The sequence below is a fragment of the Saccopteryx bilineata genome, chromosome 11 (assembly GCF_036850765.1).
Source record: "Saccopteryx bilineata isolate mSacBil1 chromosome 11, mSacBil1_pri_phased_curated, whole genome shotgun sequence".
Lineage (NCBI taxonomy): Eukaryota > Metazoa > Chordata > Mammalia > Chiroptera > Emballonuridae > Saccopteryx > Saccopteryx bilineata.
Genome location: NC_089500.1, coordinates 59,237,742 through 59,257,888, shown reverse-complemented (window position 1 = coordinate 59,257,888; position 20,147 = coordinate 59,237,742). Strand labels below are relative to the sequence as shown.

The 20,147-nt window shown below is 40.9% G+C and overlaps 1 protein-coding gene across 2 annotated transcripts in view; it reads left to right on the top strand.

Annotated features, from left to right (window-relative positions):
- Nucleotides 1–20,147, top strand: part of PIEZO2 (piezo type mechanosensitive ion channel component 2) — a 490,804-nt gene that overhangs the window by 438,391 nt on the left and 32,266 nt on the right. For both annotated transcript variants that reach the window (XM_066247149.1, XM_066247150.1), the window contains 5 exons: nucleotides 370–536; nucleotides 2,252–2,418; nucleotides 14,070–14,549; nucleotides 14,868–15,126; nucleotides 18,779–18,961. In XM_066247149.1, the coding sequence (XP_066103246.1) occupies nucleotides 370–536; nucleotides 2,252–2,418; nucleotides 14,070–14,549; nucleotides 14,868–15,126; nucleotides 18,779–18,961 (1,256 nt within the window). The remainder of the gene's footprint in view (nucleotides 1–369; nucleotides 537–2,251; nucleotides 2,419–14,069; nucleotides 14,550–14,867; nucleotides 15,127–18,778; nucleotides 18,962–20,147) is intronic.

Sequence of the window (20,147 nt, the reverse complement as noted above, 5' to 3'; positions counted from 1 at the left end):
TTCCCTGGATAAACACAGACTGTTTATAGCCCTGTGTCAATAACAGAAATAGCTTTGAATGCAATCTCTTCTTTTAATCTAATTCTGTATGTGAATGTATTCTGACAGATGTTTTGATCAAAGGTTAATAATTCTATCCTACCTTGGTTTGGATGTTGGCACTGCATGTGTAGAAAGACCAGTGGTAGCTTCCCATACTCTAGGGGCCTCCCATTCCCCCTTATACTGAGTGTCACATGCCCCTCTCCGCATGAGGTATGCAGGGCCAAAATCGGGTCTGCCTTTGGTCAAACATCACTGGCTACACACTGCAAAATGGTTGATGGTATTTTGTTCTTTTGAAATTTAGTTTCTTTTTCTTCCTCCTAGACAATATCATCAAGAGGATATTTAATATTTTGAAATTTACCTGGGTCCTTTTTCTGGCTACAGTGGATAGTTTCACAACTTGGCTTAATTCCATTTCAAGGGAGCACATTGATATATCTACAGTTCTGAGAATTGAAAGATGCATGCTGACCAGAGAAATTAAAAAGGTAACACTCTTGGAATAATTGGTTTTGTTTTTTCTCACATTACAAAGATTGTGACAATCAATATCCATAACTCCAAGTATGAAAAGTCAAAATCCTTTCTTTCCAGACCATCTTTACATAACCCCCCTTTTTTATACATATTTAAATCCGTTCCATGCTCAAAATTAAAATCAAACACTACACACAAATACACACAGTCCTGCAAGTCTTAGAATACTGGTCAGTTTATTCATTCTGTCACCTCACTTCATTGAAGTTTGCAGGTGCCCAGACTGCCATGTGTCATAAAGGATCACATTGTTTAGTCTGAAAAGTTTAATCTTAAGTTTATCATACAAAAATTTAGAATATATGAAGAGTAACAAAATATAGTTATATAAGTTTCTATATTTTATTTAAAAATAATAGTTTATTTGTGGAAAAGTTACTATTATATACATATTTATATATAGGTATGAAATTACATATAAGAAGGGATTTCTTTTAAATTTTTAATTGAAAAATAATTAACATATAACATTATATTAGTTTCAAGTAAAAAACATAATCATTTGATATTTATGTATATTTTGAAATGACCACCACTTAACATTCATTACTACACATTGTTACAGATGGTTTTTTCTTGCAAATTTTTAGATCTATTACTCTCTTAACAACTTACAAATACAGTAGTCCCCCTTATTCATGGTTTCACTTTTTCTGGTTTACACTCGGTCAACTGATATCCAAAAATACTAAATGGAAAATTCCAGAAATTAACAATTCATAAATTTTCAATTGCCTGTTGTGCTGAGTAGAGTGATGAAATCTCATGCCTTCACCCCTCCTACCCAGGATGTGAACCATCTCTTTGTCCAGCATGTCCACTCTGTGTACACTTTCCTGCTCATTAATCCCATAGTTGCTGTCTGGGTTATCAGATCCACTGTGGTGGTGGTGTCACAGTGCTGTGTTCAAGTGACCCTTATTTTACTTACTAATGGCCCCACAGTGCAAGAATGGAGATGCTGGTAATTCAGATAAGTCAAATAGAAGCAGTAAAGTGTTTACTTTTAGTGGAAAAGAGTTCTTGATTTAATCAGGAACAAAAAAAATCATATACTAAGCTTGCTAAGATCTATGTAAGAACAAATCTTCTATTTTGAAATTGTGAAGAAAGAGAAAAAAAATCTGTGCTACTTTGCTGAGATATAAAGAAACCACACTGACATAACATTTAGTATAGTAAATTGTTATAATTTTTCTAATTTATTATTGTTCTTAATACCTTAGCATACCTATTTATAAATTGAACTTTATCATATATATGTATGCATAAGAAAAAGCATACTATGTCAGTACTGTCTATGATTTCAGGCCTCCACTGGGGGTCTGAAACGTACCCCTTGTGGATAAAGGACTCCCATATACAGTATAATATGATTAACTATAGTCACCATGTTGTATATTACATTCCCATGACTAACTTATTTTACAACTTGAAGTTTGTAGTTTTTAACTGTCTTTAGCCATAAACAAGAGGGATTTATTATTTAGCATAATCCAATAATGAGTACAATTAATTCAATGAGAGGATGTCAATGCCCAACTCACCAGCTTTGTATTAATCTACTCAAGGTGCGCATGGTGACTGAGAGTTGTCAGTATTGAGAAATGTCAGGGGGCTGCAGAGGTGAATAAGAACTGTGCCCTGTCTCTCTCCTTCACTGCAGGGCAACGTGCCCACTCGGGAAAGCATCCACATGTACTATCAGAACCACATCATGAACCTTTCCAGAGAGTCTGGACTGGACACAATTGACGATTGTCCTGGTGCTGCTTCAGGTGCACAGACAGCCCACAGGATGGATAGCTTAGATTCCCATGACAGTATCTCCAGGTATTTCACGTTCTAAACAATGGGTTTGGTTTTGACAAAGGTAAAAGAGGTGGACCTTATCAGTATGAGAAATGAATGTGTGAGTTGAAAGTTAATCAAAACTTATGTGGATCCCCGTCCTCTTCAAGTTATCTCCATGTGTGCTGCAAGCCAAAGGAATGTTGTTCTCCCCTTGACCAAGCCAGATAAAATCAGGTAGCAATAAAAAGCTATTAGGGCCCTGGTTGGCTAGCTCAGCAGTAGAGTGTCAGCCCAGCGTGTAGAAGTCCCTGGTTCGATTCCTGGCCAGGGCACACTGGTGAAATGCCCATCTGCTTCTCGACCCTTCCCCCTCTCCTTTCTCTCTGTCTCTCTCTTCCCCTCCTGCAGCCGAGGCTCCATTGGAGCAAAGTTGGCCCCGGTGCTGAGGATGACTCTATGGCCTCCACCTCAAGTGCTAGAATGGCTCTGGTTGCAATAGAGCAACACCCCAGATGGGCAGAGCATTGCCCCCTGGTGGGCTTTCCAGGTGGATCCTGGTTGGAGCACATGTGGGAGTCTGTCTCTCTGCTTCCCCACTTCTCACTTCAGAAAAAATACAAAAAAAAAGAAAGAAAAAGCTATTAGGAACACCTGTATGATTCACAGGCACAGCATAGAGGTTTCCAAGCTGGAAGCAAGTAAGAATGAACCTTTTTAATGACAAAATTACTGTTGGTGTCAAGGGTTGCATCTTTCATTCTTTTTAAAATGTTGCTCCACAAAATGTCTCCTATACTAGAATCTTCTACATCTGCTGTTATCTTTGATCTTTTTCTTTCAGAATTATTAGTTCATGGTCCATAATGAAAGTCCAAGAAGGGGTTCTGTCAGCTTTCATCTCCCTGTGTTGTGGGAATATGTGCATTGTCTCACAGTGGTTCTACACTGACCACTCGCCATGGGCCAGCACCAAGTTCTATGTGTGGGTTACCTTATTTTACCCTATGAGGTGCACAATGTTATCATCCCTCTGACAGAAGACCAAGTTTAGCTACAGACCCAAAGTCACACAGTTTGAAAGTTTATATAAATGGACTCAGAATCCAAAACCATCTGGTTTAGCTCAGAGCCCAACTTCTCTACCACCTCTCAAAGTAACAAGTGTACTACTGCCTCTCATGATCTCTTCTGCACTCCAGGCCTGTCTTTCTTACTGCCTCCCCCAGAAGAGCCTCGGATTCTCTGCACCACTGAGTTCTAGATCACTGCCGTCAAGCATACAGATCTAGCTTTTTGACTTAAAGCATTAGTCCTGTCTTAGGAGAAAAATAACATGCCTAGGGTAATTAGCTAGACTGAATGAATTACACCTTGTATCCATCTTCATAGGTAAAGAATTGTTATCACTGAGGACATTCACTTATTTATTGTTTTCATTAAACATGTTAAAAAGCACCGATTCCATGCCAGATCCTGGCCTTGATTCTGAGATAGACACATAAAGATAAGTCATATCTAAGTGATTTGAGCCTGGGAAGAAAGACTCACCCACAAGATTATCTCTGGAATTCTGGACTAAAATTCCTGCTGTGTGAGGACATTCCCACTGCTGGTTTAGAAGCTCCATGTGCTGAGCAAGGCACCAGGACTATTTGTCCTTCACAAATACTGAACATGTTACAGATGAAACGGGGGAAGGGACTAAGGCTATTTTATCAATACCAAGAAACCAAACCCAAAATAAGTAACTAGAAGTTGAAATTGCAACATAAATGGGGAGAAGTGGGTAAAAAAACAATTTACCATTAAGTGCTATTTTTAGTTGTTGCTGAATTGCTGTATTTAACCTACTCCAGTTGTACCTGTTCTTAATTCTAATAATCTATTTGATGCAGATCTGAATTAATTGGTATGGAAAGATGTTTTATACATATATCTATATATATTTAGTAAATATATAAATATTTAATAAAACAAAATTCAAGTTTTAAAATAATATATATGCTAAAATCTTATTTTTATTTTTTTAAAAATATATGTACTCATATATATATGTTGATTTAAATTTGATTTTTGTACAGATAAAATTCTTCATGGATATAACCCCTCCAGTCCCCCCCAAATAGGTATTGATTCTTTTAAAATCCTTTGAGGAATAATAAAAGGAATCTTTTTTTTCATTTAATTTGGAAATAATCCTTGCTTATTTATAAGTATCAAAGAAGTAGATATATTTCAGCTATTCTATATTTTTGTGAACAGAAGAAACACTTAGGACAGAAACTCTTAAGAGTTTCAAGGTCAAAGCATTTATTTGCTATTTGAAATGCTGTCTAAAATGCTTTTAATTCCTAGAATAAAATAATGGATTATTAAAACATTGTACATGGTAATAAAACTTAAATTTTTACTTTCTTTCTACCCAAGCAACTACACATTTCTCGATAGTTAATTTCTGAAGCTATTGGTGATATCAGTTACAGAGTGAACATACATGTGTCCTTGCATTGGGAGTGCTGCTGAGCCTCCCAGCTGCCTTCCTGAAAGCGACCCACAATCAGCATTTTTAAAAGGAGAGATTCAGTCTGCTTTGACAGACTCCATTGAAACAGAATGTCACTTTTGTTTATACTTTATTCTTATATTTTTGCAAGCCATAAAACCTGTCTTATTTGGAAGTTTCCAGCCTTCTTAAATGTGTTCTTCTTGTAACAATTCTCTCTCTATATATATATATAGATCAATTATTTAAACTGAATTATTTTCTCTTTAATTCATTTTCATGCTAAAAGTAAAAGTTCATTTTCATTCCCATTCCACCCACTCTCATATATTTAAAGTTATTTCATGGTAGCAATTCCTTTTATTTCTATTTATTTATTTATTTTTAAGTAAGAGGAGGGTAGATAATGAGACAGCAGGCACCCTCACCAGGATCCACCAGACAGCCCCCATCTGGGGCTGATGCTTGAATCAACTGAGCTATCCTCAGTGCCTGAGGCCGATGTTCAGACCAATTGAGCCACAGGCTGTAGGAAGAGAACAGGATGGGAGGGGACATCTCAAACCCGGGATGTCCATATGCTAGGCCAAAGCTCTATCCACTGAGCCAGCAGCCAGAGCCTATTTCTTTTACAATGAGAGGAGACTGCATAGGTACATTTGCAGAAGTGGTTGGACATGTCAGCAAGGTGAGGGAGGCAATATTTGTCTGAATGTAGTGAATGTTCAAGATACTGTTACTTCCTGGCTATAGGGTGAATGAAAATGAACCGAGGAATCGAAAAGTTTCCAAATTCATGCTTTATAATGTGTTTATGACTCAACAACCATTTTTTTAAAAATGGGAGACTGAAGAAGAAAACAGCTGAGATACTCTAGATGTACATTTTCTAAAACATATTCCCTTTGTTTTTTATTTGTCTATAGCATATTTAATTCCCCCACACACACACTCAAGTTTGGATAGCTCTGCTCTGCATATATAGAATATGGATAAAGTCTGGGGCAAACTGTGTTTTCCTCTTTCTGAATTTAAAAATAAACGGCTTACGATAACTGTTTATCTTAACTGAAAGTCATGTTTATATTTTACTGGAAATATATCCTCCCACAGAGTTAAGAATACAATTGTATACATGCATAGTATATATTTGGTTACTTTATATTTGCATCTGTTTTTCAAAACACATGATGCTCCATAATGTGAATTATAATTTTTCTTTTACAGGGACAGAGAGAGGGACAGATAGGGACAGACAGACAGGAATGGAGAGAGATGAGAAGCATCAATCATCAGTTTTTCTTTGCCATTGTGACACTTTAGTTGTTTATTGATTGCCTTCTCATATGTGCCTTGACCATGGGCCTTCAGCAGACCGAGTAACCCCTTGCTCAAACCAGCAACCTTGGGTCCAAGCTGGTGAGCTTTTTGCTCAAGCCAGGTGAGCCTGAGCTCAACCTGGTGACCTCGGGGTCTCAAACCTGGGTCCTCCGCATCCCAGTCCAATGCTCTATCCTCTGCGCCACTGCCTGGTCAGGCGAATTATAATATTTTGAAATGAATTTTTTTTACCTCCCTTCTTGCCTTGCTTCATAATATAGGGATGCTGTTGTTGTTACCTGATCCCTAAACTTGGCAAGTAAAAAGGGGACTGGATGAACTAACCTTTCTTCATTAACTTGCAATGACACTTACAGTGATTGGCTGGTTGGCTCTGTGGTAGAGCATTAGCCTGGCATGTGGAAGTCTCGGGTTTGAGTCCCAGCCAGGGTACACAGGGGAAGTGACCATCTGCTTCTCCACTCCTCCCCCTCTCTTTTTCTTCTCCTCCCAGAGCCATGGCTCAAATGGCTCAAGCAAGTTGGCTCCAGCCACTGAGGATAATGCTGAGGATAGTGCTGAGTATGGCTGCATGGACTTCCCTCAGGCGCTAAAATAGCTCAGTTACAGAGCAACTGAGCAGTGGCCCCAGATGGGCAGAGCACTGCCTGGTAGGGGGCTTGCCAGGTGAATCCCTGTGGGGGCACATGTGGGAGTCTGTCTCTCTTAATAAAAGACACTCCCTTAATAAAAAAATAAATAAATAATAATTTAAAATATTTTTCATGAAGTTATATACTTTCTCACAAAGGGAGAAGTGTACAGAAATACAATTTTTTCCAGAAATTTCTGAGGATTTCACAAGCCTCCTGAATATCACACATGAGCCAGGCTGGAGAGTAAGGGCTCCAGAGCCAGATTCTGAATCACACTAATCAGAGAGAGCAAAGAGAATGGTAGACAGTGAACTGAAAATCAAACTTCCATGAAATAAACAGATATAATTCCCGTATTAGCAACATTCAATGGCACAATAATTAATAATATAGCCAGTTAACACATTGTTGACCGGCAATTTCACACAGAGGTTATATCATGTCACCAGCTATTTTTTTCATAATTAAGTATGAAAGTGAAACAATCTAAATAAACTTCAGTATACTTTATTTATACATAATTAATTTAAATAAAACTTTGTATATATCTGCTACATATTATATTTTATACATATTATACATTTTAGTAGTTTGTTTTTTTTTGGTGTGGTATACTGTGTAGCCATCAGCTATTAGTAATGGTACATAACATGTTTTGCAAATATATCTGTTTCGCTGCACTTTCCTTTTGAAACACACACTTTACACGTTCTCGTTGGATTGAACACGACGAGGAAAGACTTTACAATATCCTTGGTAGTATGTTCTAACTGCAAGCGGTTAAAAGATAGTCCAAGTTTAGATGGCTCGACACTGTGTTTGTTTACCGTAACTTCGATGTTGCGGTCTCACGCCTGGAGGAGTGGGAAGAGGAAGAGGGAAGAGTGGGAAGAAAAGGAGTCCGTGTGAGAATACAGAACCGTGTGCTAGTTTTCAAACTTCAACCCTCAGAGCGAAGAGTCACAAATACAACAATCCTTCATTACCCTGAGTTTCAAAAATTGAAAAAAACTAATGCAAGTGCAAACATGAGTTAACTCGTGAGCGGTCAGCAATGTGAAATTAATTAAAATTCTAGATCACAACTCAGAAAAGATAAAATAGTAGAAAAAGAAAAAAAAACCCTTTAAAACAGTTCATCTGACCCAAAATTACAATATAAAACTGTATCCATCATCAAAAATTTTGAGATAGAAGATATTTAAATCCATGAATTGCCTTTTAGCAGAGACTGTCAAAATACCCCCCAAATTTAAAAAGGGTCACCCAATCAATAAATATATTAGTAAAAAGTCAGTATTTTTAAAATTAATTTTCACTTTTTATTTTCAACCTAAAGAAAAAGGAAATGCAATGAGGTTCACTATATCATTATATCTCTATCATTAAGAAATGAATTTGCATGTCTGACCAGGCAGTGGTGCAATGGATAGAGTGAAGGCCTAGGACGCTGAGGACCCAGGCTGAAAACCCTGAGATCACTGGCTTGAGCATGGGCTCACCACCTTGAGTGCGAGGTCACTGACTTGAACATGGTATCATAGACATGACCCCCTGGTCCCTGGCTTCAGCAACAAGTCACTGGCTCGGCTAGAGTCCCCCCGTCATAGGAGAAAGCAATCAATGAATAACTAAGGTGCTGCAACAAAGAACTGATGCTTCTCATCTCTCCTTTCCTGTCTGTCTGTCTCTGTCTGTCTGTCTGTCTCTCTCTCTCTTGCTAAAAAAGAAGAAAAGAAAAGAAATAAATTTACATATTTTTCCTTTTATTAACGGCTGAGCTGCATTCCTAGCTTCTTTGCTTTAGGAAATTTTCCAACTGCCTATCATTTGTCTACATTAGAGTCAACAGTAAGGCATACTGATTGCTGGAAGGGCAGTAATCTCCCCTAGAAGGTATTGAGTATAGAAGCTTGTTCTCAATATCTGTGCCATTGGGCAAGGCCTAGCGTCATTCCCAAGTAAGAACTCACACGCCCAGTGTGACATGCTCAGTGTGACCCCGCCGCTTTTACAGAAGACCCAGCCTGGGTGGAGCCTCCCACCTGTCACAGCTCCTGCTCTGCCTCCATGTCACACATGTTTACATCTGGGCTTACAGTAGATGAGGTTTGGGTGGGAACCTACCAAATGAATTTGTATTCCCTTTGACTTATTAGAATAGTCATGAGGTCCTTCAAATCCAGGTGTAAAATGGCCATTTTTTTTAATGGTTGTTGTAGAAAATCAGAAATCATTACCTTCTCATAAAATACATTGGTTTAAATTCCTGCAAGAAATATTAGTGAAATCCTAAAGAGCATTTCTAGATATGAAGGGGCTGATTGTTGTTTGAGAATGTCACCTAGAGCAGTGTTTTCAACCACCGGTCTACGGACTGGTCCACCAGAAACTCCGTACCGGTCCGCGAAAGAGAGTTAACCATCCTGCTGCTGTGTGACAATTATAGACCCAATGATCTTCACTAAATTCGCTTATGCTCAGGACGATTTCTGCCTTAGTGGTCCCCCAAATAATTCTTCTGTTTGTACCAGTCACCAAGTGTGAAAAGGATGAAAACCACTGACCTAGAGGTTGCTATATGGCCCTGCAAGGTGACAACCATCCATTTAAACCTGTCATCAGGGCTTGTTTTTATAAAGATTCTCCATTTCCCCTTTATGTTTAATACTGTCCTGGATTGGACAGCAACTAGGTCACACTCCGAACAACCCAATCGCCTGGGTTCTGAAGGTGGGTGGGCTGATGGGACAATAGAACTCAAGGTAAGAATGAAGGAGATGAGTGGGGATTATTAAAGAATGGCTCCTGTGCAGAACATCTGAGCAGTGCTGCAGGAGAGCGTGCACAAGTCTCTTCCTACAAACTCCAAAAAGGCTGTGGGGCTGTACCTCTAAAATATGCAATACCGAAATGCACAGATCCAGTTCCTCCGTCTCATAAATGGCAAAACTGGGACCCGAAATGAGAGACTGCCTTACCTGACACTCAACAGCCAGTTAATGTCCAGCTGGCGGCTCAAACCCAGTCCTCCCTATGCTTGTTCATGCATTTCTAGTTTACCTCGTTGTCATCTCCCCATTTGGCTCAGGACATGGTGACATCCTTAGGAACTATGGCCCTCTTTAAGATAATCAGCCTTTGCGTCATTAAAGACTATTTGGATGCTTATATGCTCACCTCTCTCATTGTCCTGGCCCTGTCTTGGCCACGTAGCTATGACACGTGCAGCAGGATGGTCACACTGGTACACAGTGGGATTATGCTAAAGCACCTGAAACCTAAAAAAAAGCCCTTAACTGGTTCCATCAGTGAGTGACTCAGAGTCCCTGTTCCCCAGTTCCCAGCGATGGTTCCATCCTGAATGAGGTCCATTTCTGCCTCACAATCATTACCTGGCGGCATCAGGCTGTGCCCATTGGGCATAGAGTAGGCCTCCTAGTGAGGTCGCTTGCTGAAGATGTTCAGCTTAACAGTGTCAGCTGGTAAATCAGCCATCCTGTATCACAGGGGCCTGCTCTCCTGGATCAGCCAAGTCATTAGCATTCAAGCCGGAAGATAGGTACTCCAGTAACCACCCTTTTGGGGGTTAAGCTGTGTTTCTGAACAGAGATCATGTCTATGTCCTGACTCTTTTAGCTTCTTCTCCTTCAGTAGCATCTCAGTCCTGCCTCTGCCACCATCCCCTCCCCAATTGTTGCTTCATCGGGGACCAGGAGCTGAGGGTGTTCCAGCCAATGGGTTCTCAGCTTAAAGATATCCATCAAGACCAAAAACATCATCCAGAAGATAAAATTCATTAGGCAAAATGAAAAGTTAACAGACAAAATAACCCTGCCATTGCGAGACTTCCTTTGTTGTTTTCTTTGTACCAATTTCTTTCTTTTCTTTTCTTTTTTTTTTTTTTTTTTTGATGTTGGTTTATATCCAGTTGCATATCAAACCAGCATCTCTTCAACATGCAAGGCATCGAGTTTGGCTTCACTGAATATCACTCGAAAAATGGGGTGGAAAATTCAGTTTGTTGTGGTCATCCCTGAGCTTCCCTCTCTCATTTTGGAGACTGTGTTAAAATATTTTTTAATCTTTTATATAAATTTTACATGAAGAAAAGCTATTTCTTCTTAAGCAATTTGGTTACAAAATGCTCTCCATGAACTCAGGGAGCTCCAAATAAACCATATTTTTCCTCAATTAAAATAATTCAGTTTTGCAAAGTTATAATAACATGAATTCTCTGTGAGAGAAGGTGTCAGGACTTCTAATTATTCTTATTTCCATGTCCCACCCAGAGAGTGACATTTCGTACTGTATCACTAGCCATTATATTTTGGTCAATCCAGTACTGTTGTATTTTATTGTCCTGCCAAGCAGGTCCCTCCCTGTCCTTGAGCCCCGCTGTGGCGGTCGTCATTGTCAGCGGTGTTGGTGTCCGTGTGTCGTTAGCTGCATGGCAGTGTGTTGGTCAATTGATCCATGTGTAAACTGATTTACCACTGGTGTTTTAACCCTGTGTCTCTGTAACTGTTTGCGCTGCTAGCTGCTACACTGAAGCAACCATGCTGTTCTCAAGGCAGTCTACCCTTGATGATTTAGATGGACCAGAAACTGTTCCTAAAACAAGTGAGCGTGCTCGACCTAGGCTCCGTAAAATGCTCAGCTTGGATATGTCCTCCTCATCAGCTGACAGTGGCAGTTTAGCATCAAGGTGCTTAACTTGTGCATGCTTTGTTCTGTCATTTTATCATATGTGTCCCCCCTCCCTTGTGTCATTGCAAATATAAGTTCATGTGATGTATGTTTTCTTTTTCTTTTATTTTTTAAGAATTTGCATGAATAACCAAAGCATAACCATTACCCTTTCTGGGACATAACTGGTTGTTCCCAGCATTCTAGTAAACTAACCGCTCTTGAGTTTTTGTCTGTTAGAAGTTTCTTAAAAACTATTCTTATAAACATTGTCCTCCATTTCGTAAGTATTTTACACTTTTCACTTTCAGAGAACTAAGCATCTTTCCTGCTTGACTAAGAGCTCATGTAGGTCGTCCTCACAGGGGAAAATGTGTCCAAAAAGGAAGAAACAGTTTTCTCATGATTCTATCAAATCATACATGCCATAGGGGGAAAAAAATCTGAAAATGTGCCGTACATGGTCATTTTCTGAAACAGAATAAATCTGCCTACATTTTATATGTATATCTGACAGAAAAAGTCAGACTATAGGTTACTATTGATTCTTTTAAAAGAATGTTAATATATATATATGTATGTATGTGTGTATATATATATATATGCCACATTTGTAGACTGTAACTTGTTTTGTTTGAAAAAGATGAATTTGGGCTTAAGTGTCCTCATTAAATCCTACCATAAAATAATAATTGTTTAAAAATGAAATTATTTGCATAAGATCCAAAAGCTCTTTTTTGAGTTTTTTTGAATGATCAACAGGGAACAGAAGCATCAGTTAATGGTAGTTATCCTGCCACTCAAATAACCCAATCCAAAACTAATATCAATTTTGGAAAATCAGAGGGTCATTAACTTCCCTTAGCTGGCAGCTACACTCTTAATACAGTGCTGCAGTATGCTGGAGCCGGGCAATGGCGACGATGCCTTGGCAATGGGAGATGTCCCCTGGCTGACACGTGCTGTGCTATTCCACTCTGTTGATTCCTGAAGGTACCAGGATTTGTTGAATCCCTTCAGGAACAGACCAGATCCAAAACCATAGAGAGCATTCCTGTGGTGTTGGCTCTAGTGGTCTGGAAATTCCCTGGGGTGATCAGTCCATTTCATGGCCTTCCCAGGAGACTGTATCTAATAGAGGTAAGTCTTAGCAAAAACCCTCCTTGGCTTGGCATTCCAAGAGCCTTCTACATGTGCACACTTAGGGCCAAACCCTGGGACTATTAAAACACCTGAGCACATACTAAGAACTCACGCTAATCTGATTCTTCAGCCTCAGGACTCAGCCAGTCTCATTCATTTGTTCATTCATCTGTTCATTCACATATCTACACTGATGTCAATGCCAAGAAAATGGATGCAATCTGTGCAGTTGAGAATCTCAGTGTTTATGGACCCAAACGGCCCGTGTATGCCATTCAGATAACAGCGTGTATTTCAGAATCTAATAAATTATAGTTCTATATCCACAGATTCCACATCTCCAGATGACTGTTGTCCCTCCCCCCTTTGGGGGCTGGATGTGTCTGAGGTAGACAATATTAAAAAGCACGTGCCATGACATTCCCTGGTGTGGCAGCTCTGTTTCCATCTCCACCTTATCCTGCATGGACCTGGCAGGGACAGTGAGAAAATAAAACACAAAAAGGACAGGAGGCATGCCAGGGACAAGAACAAGAGGCCAAAAAGAGACAGTGAACATAAGGGTAGAGAGCTGACAGGAAGGGAGCACTGGAAGGGAGCTTGCAGAAGATCAGCTGAAGTAGAGGGGAGGAGGGAGAGCAGGAGGGAGCTGAGGGTGGAGCCAGCAACCCCGAGGGATCACAGGGGCGGGGGAAGTGGTGGGCATATCCCTGTGCAGAAGGAGTTCAGTGGGAGATGGTTGGAGCTGAAGATGGTGAAAATTCAGTCAAATGTAATAAGCACCAATAAGAAAAAAAGCAAAGGATGAAAAAACAGGGAGAAGGAACAAAGATGAAAGAAGTGTGCCCTTTTTTAATAAAGCATGCAGTTCTTTAGCCAACATTTTGTCATTCCTATCATCCTCTTCTGGATCAAGGTGGGCCCTCTGCATAGGACCAAGGGTGGTATTTACTTGGTCAGCACCAACAGACCCAAACTGGCAAGGCTGCTCATTCCCATATACAGCTTGCTTTAAAATGTATATAACAGTAGGTATGCTCTACTACATCCTGATTTGGAGAGACATACTGGAACCCCTGGCTGCGGATCTCGCTATGAGTTTGAAACCTCAATGCACAGGTGGGTTTAGCAAGCCATGTGACTTTCTCTGGTTTTTCACCGGTGTGCACACGGTCAGCTCTTGAAATTAAGAGAGCTTGCTTGCAGTCTGCAGGCCAGATGCGACTATGCTGAAGGGACGGTGCAGGTGGAACGCAGGAAGAGGAAATGTGGTGTCTTGATGTTTTTCTTTGGGAGCTCTAAAAAGGTACCTTGAGAGTGTAGGGATTCGCAGGAGCTGCTGCTGAGCCAGGTCTGTGCCCGCCCCTCTCTCCCAACAGCGAGCCCACGCAGTGCACCATGCTGTATTCACGCCAGGGGACCACGGAAACCATAGAAGAGGTGGAGGCCGAGCAGGATGAGGTGGAGGCCACGCAGGACGAGGAGGCTGAGCGGGACCAGGAGGTGGGGATCCAAGACACCGACGACGAGGGCAGTGAGGCCGAGGTGGACATGGGTTCAGGTGGGCTCCAGGGGCCTGAAGAGGAGGGGCAGAAAGAGGCCGAGGAGGCCGAGGAGGCTGGCCTCACCCCAGACCCTGCGCTGCGGCGGTCCTCCACCGAGGAGGGCGACGTGGAAGTGCCGCCGTCCTACAGCAAGGCGGTCAGCTTCGAGCGCCTGTCCTTCGACTCGCGGGATGATTCTGCGGGTCCCAGCCGCATGGCTGTCAGTCCCGACGACAGCCGCTCCGACAGGCTGGAGTCCAGCATCTTACCACCCCTGACACATGAGCTGACAGCCAGCGAGCTGCTGTTGAACAAGTAAGAGCATCCAGGGGTGGGCATGGGTGGTTGCACACGGAAAAACCCACATGTTCAGAATGCTCATCTACATGTTTGCAGCAAATGCAGCCTTCATTATTCATCATTCTGCAAACACAAAACTAGCTCCAGTGCCTCTGCCGCTGGGCAGTAGAACCAGCAAGACCTGTCAATAGGCTCTTGCTCACATTCCTTCCTGTGATGTAGTGCTGTGTTTTCCGAAGCACTCTGCAACAGAGGAAGGGGGGAAGGAGCTGCAAAGTGGGGATCAGTACCTTGGAGAATTCAGACACCTAGGTGGTCGTATTTCTTCTGCAGGATGTTCCACGACGACGAGCTTGAAGAGTCGGAGAGGTTCTATGTGGGCCAGCCCCGGTTCCTGCTGCTCTTCTATGCCATGTACAACACGCTGGTGGCCCGCTCGGAAATGGTGTGCTACTTTGTGATTATCCTCAACCACATGGTCTCTGCCTCCATGATCACCCTGGTGCTGCCCATTCTGATCTTCCTCTGGGCCATGCTGTCTGTCCCCAGGCCCAGCAGACGCTTCTGGATGATGGCCATTGTCTACACAGAGGTGAGCTTTGAACAGACCCCTCCTGTATGCTGCTCGGACATTTCCTCTAGGTGAGCCTGCCTGACCCCCTCATGGTGTTACACAGAACAATCAGTTATATAGACAGTCTTAGATAGACAAATGAATATCAGTGACAGTTATCTAGTGCTGGTAATTCTAGATATCTTTGACATTTCATACCTCACACAAGGTAGGTGTGCTAATATCATTCATATTTAGTAGATAAGAACCAGCTCTAATAATGTTAAATAATTGGCCCAAAGTGACCCAGCGGGTGAGTGGCGGGGCGGACTCCTGGAGCCTGGTTGGCTGTCCTGCGACAGGAACCACGAAGGTAACAGCGGAGCTGTACAGGGCAGAACCCAGCACAGTGCCTGGGGCCGGGGCAGTTCCCCGAATGCGTGCTGAATTAAACAATGCAGCGAGCGCTTTGAACAGCAGCGAGGATAGGTCCCATTTTCAAACCTGGGCCAGTTTCCGTACATCAAAACACAAGTTATATAATAACCCACTTAAAAATCTGAATGACTGCCCTGGTAGAGTGTCAACCTGGCGTGTGGATGTCCTGGGTTCTATTCCCGGTCAGGGCACCCAGGAAAGGTGACCATTTGCTTCTTCTCCCCTGTTTCCCCTTTTCTCTCTCTCTCTCTCTCTCTCTCTTTCTCTCTTTTCCTCCTTCTCTCTCTCTTTCCCTCCCGCAGCTATGGCCGATTGGTTCAAGTGCTTTGCCCCAGGTGCTGAGGATAGTTCCATGGAGCCTCTGCCTCAGGAGCTGAAAATAGCTCGGTTGTGGGCATGGCCCCAGATGGGGGTTGCCAGGTGGATCCTGGTCAGGGCACATGCAGGAGTCTGTATCTTCATCTTCCCTCCTCTCACTTAAAAAATAAATAAATAAATAAATAAATAAATAAATAAATAAATTTTAATGACTACATAAATAAAGAAATAGAGAAATAATCTGAATGACAAAAATGGAGAATTACCAGCCTATTTCTATCACAGGTGAGGGGACAAAAGACAGTATCCAATTGTACCTGCTTTTCTATCCTGCCCTATCAAATGCAGAGAAGATCAGAAATTCCCATGACAACCATAAAACTGAAATAAAAGGAAGCTCTATAGACTTTATGCCTTGGGCTATGCTGGATCTTTGTGTTAGGTTTATGCAAAAGGAAAGGGTTTTCACTAACAGTGGTACTTAATTCTAAAAGGTGCTTTCTTCTTAAAGGCTAGTACTCAGCATGGATGTACCATCTGAGTCTAGAAATTGTGTAGATGTATAAGTATTTCAACAGTAAAATTAAAACAAAGTTACATATTAAATCATCTCAAAAGTATTCAATTTAAAGTATTGATATCGTGCACCTTATTTTCATAATAAAATAAAAGCTGTAAAGCCAAATGTATATCTATTACTTTAATTAGCCTATCACAATCTTGCCAAAAGAATTGTTCTTAAATATTACTTCCATTACGTCATTTTATGATCCAGGATGTAAATGACTCCCTCATTAGAGAATGGCTACACCCTCTAACATCTCAGTGAGAGGGAGTTTCTCACCCAGAAGTAAGGTAAGAGCAGGTACTGAGAATGCAGAATGGGACAAGAGCTACTTATATGCAGCTTTCATCATAAAAATAAAAATCTTCCTGGTTAAGTTAAATTTGGGTTCTCCATTTTGAGAAGAGAAGAAGTGAAAAATTAAGTTGATGTTAATTCACTCCACAATGTGAATTATGCTCAGCATGAGAATACAATGTTGAGTTTTTAAAAAAGAAAAAGCTGGCCCTGGCCAGTTGGCTCAGCGGTAGAGCATTGGCCTGGCGTGCGGGGGACCCGGGTTCGATTCCTGGCCAGGGCACATAGGAGAAGTGCCCATTTGCTTCTCCACCCTCCTCCCTCCTTCTTCCCTGTCTCTCTCTTCCCCTCCCGCAGCCAAGGCTCCATTGGAGCAAGGATGGCCCGGGCACTGGGGATGGCTCCTTGGCCTCTGCCCCAGGCGCTGGAGTGGCTCTGGTCGTGGCAGAGCGACACCCCGGAGGGGCAGAGCATCGCCCCCTGGTGGGCAGAGCGTCGCCCCTGGTGGGCGTGCTGGGTGGATCCCGGTCGGGCGCATGCGGGAGTCTGTCTGACTGTCTCTCCCCGTTTCCAGCTTCAGAAAAATACAAAAAAAAAGAAAAAGAAAAAGCTATTTCTGCTTCCCAATGGCTCACAAACTCCTCTGGCAAACAGAAGTGATGTAAATAAGAATTGCCCCACAATTGATGCAAAACTCTATCAGAGAAGATACAGAGTTAGACTGGAGCTGTGCCTCATGCAGCCTGGGGGAATGTGGGGAGAGGTTAGACAGCACGGGAGTGACTTCTCAGTGGAAGAGAGCTTAGAGCTGAATCTTAAGAGATGAGTATAAAGTCACCAAAGGAAGAAAAGCAAAGAGAGCACCAGTCATTGGGAATAACCCATGCAAAGAAACACAGGCATATGACGACCTGGCAAATGCCCAGAATGACAGGTGGTTTACGATGGCTGGAAGGCAGGTTATGAGTGGAGAGCGCAGCAGCAGGAGCTTGAGAAAGTCCACAGGGTTTATGCTTAGAACTTATCCCCTCAGTACCGAGGGGTTTAAACAGGGGCATGACTCAATCGGATTTGTGTTTTTGCAAGTTTTTGTACAGAATGAAAGTGAGCACATGGAGACCAGCTAGGACACCATTGTAACTACCTGCATGAGAAGTAATAAGGTCTGGATGCAGTGGTGATGAGGCTGAAGATGGGTGGGTATATGAGGTTTTAGTAATTGAGTAAAACTAGGTAGGGTGCAGGGGAGAAGGGGAGAGGCAAGGGTGGCCTGCAGTTTTCTGCTTTGGAATTCGGTATGTGGGGATGTCATTCACTAAGATAAGAAAACAGGACTGTTCTTTGCGGAAGTTTGACTAAGAAGACGAGAGAGAGAAGAGCTGTAGGAAGAAGAGAGGGCTTTTAAAAGTATTTTTATTGATGAATTGTGTATGTTGCAATGAACTCCCAATAGACATAGAGGTATGCCTAAATGAAACCCGTCAATTTTCTCATTTGCCCTTCTCTCTCAACATACCTCTTTTCTACACATTTATACATTTACACCAGCACAACTGGCTAGTTTGTCTTGTTTATTTCTATTCTTGAGAAGAAATTCTAGTGAACAATTAAGTAGTGGGAAGAAAAAGATCGGAGTACAGTGAAAATTGTGTGCATCAAAAGTATGATATGTTCATAAAGATTACAAATTAGTGTAATACATAAAAAAATGAAGACAAACATTATTCTTTTCTTGTATCCTAATTACTGTATTTTAATAGTTGGATAATTATATATGTATCAGTTAAATCAGAGCTTACTCCTCAAAAATAGAGGAAATTATTTTAGCAGTGTCATGAGTAATCTGACTGACCCTGATACTTCTATGATCAAAGGCACTCCCCAGGGTAAGATTTAGCTGCTGTTCTGACATCTATAAGAATAATAATGTGATTATTCCACATAATTGTGTGCATTCCATCATCAAAACTGTGAAATGGATTTTTCTTAGTTTTTCTTTTCCTTTTTTGTATTGCTGTTTCTACTATATAACTATTCTTACAAAGAATTTTATTTTTTATCATCCACGTGTAGGTGACAATTGTGGTCAAGTATTTCTTCCAATTTGGGTTTTTCCCCTGGAATAAGCGTGTGGAGTTACACAAGGATAAACCTTACCACCCACCTAATATCATAGGTGTGGAAAAGAAAGACGGTTATGTTCTTTACGATCTCATTCAGCTCCTGGCTCTGTTCTTCCATCGATCAATTTTAAAGGTACTGTACGTTAACAGTTAACCAGGGCATGTTGATAGTTGCTGTCCCTGTAATATTCCTAGAGAATGTGAACACTAGGATTGGTGATAGTGCTGAGGGACCAGGGGGTGGCATCTTCTTGGATGCTTTTTTTTTTTTAATGGTTATATTCATTTTATTCATTTAGTGGATATTTTCTCTAATGTTCTGTGCTCAGTAATGGAACTTATAATGAATCTGGGAGCAGATTTCCCCATATTTCTATCCTGTGTTAAACATATAATAATTAATGCCTGATATACTAATTTCTACTCCTAGTTTCAGGCAAAACATCAGAGAGTTACAATGTGAAGTGGATCATATTGCTTTTCATCTCCATCCCATCCTGTGCCTGCCTTCTTCTGGTAGCATTTCTCTCACTGGGTATTTTCTTTGTTGGGAAACCATTCGCTTTAGTGAGAGATTGTTCAGTAATCGGTCTGGTGTGGCCAGTGCTGTGTCTTACTTCCTATCAGCTCTCTGTTACGAAAACTATCACACTGCTCTGGCAAGACTTGCCCTCAGAATGACCTGTCTCAGGTTAAGTAACTCTTGTCATCCTCCTGAGCAACTATGTAGGTTTTTTTCTTCTTGTACACTATGAACTATAAGCTAAGCTTGTAAATATATAAACTATGCTACGCAATGATAAATATTAGAAATTATTGCATAGTATACATTTTATGTGTTGATGTAGTTATTGTCACAACCTTACTTTTCTTCCTTTACTTTAACCTTGTCTCCTTTTATAAAACATTTAAACTAATTTAATAAGTAGTATCTTTATTAGTTCCTTTTTAGAACAAGCTTGACCTAAATTAATACATATACACACATATATACACATGCACACATACATATGTAATAGTGTGTTCAACTTCTGTTCTACTCTATTTCAAAGTTCAAGGTTTGCAAAGGTATGTTATTCAAAAAAACCAGTTAGCCAACATTGAATATTCCCGAAAGCTTTGGTTTTGCTGATGAATATGTTAATTTTCTGAATTAATCCACTTTACTAATTAAATTTTGAATATATTGATCTTATATTTTTCATTCTAGAAATTATTTAAAATATAGTCAATATTTAAAAGATAATGATATAATTTGGCCACTTTATAATTATCTTGCAACTTTTGTAACATTTTGCATGTCCTTTAAAAATTTTTAT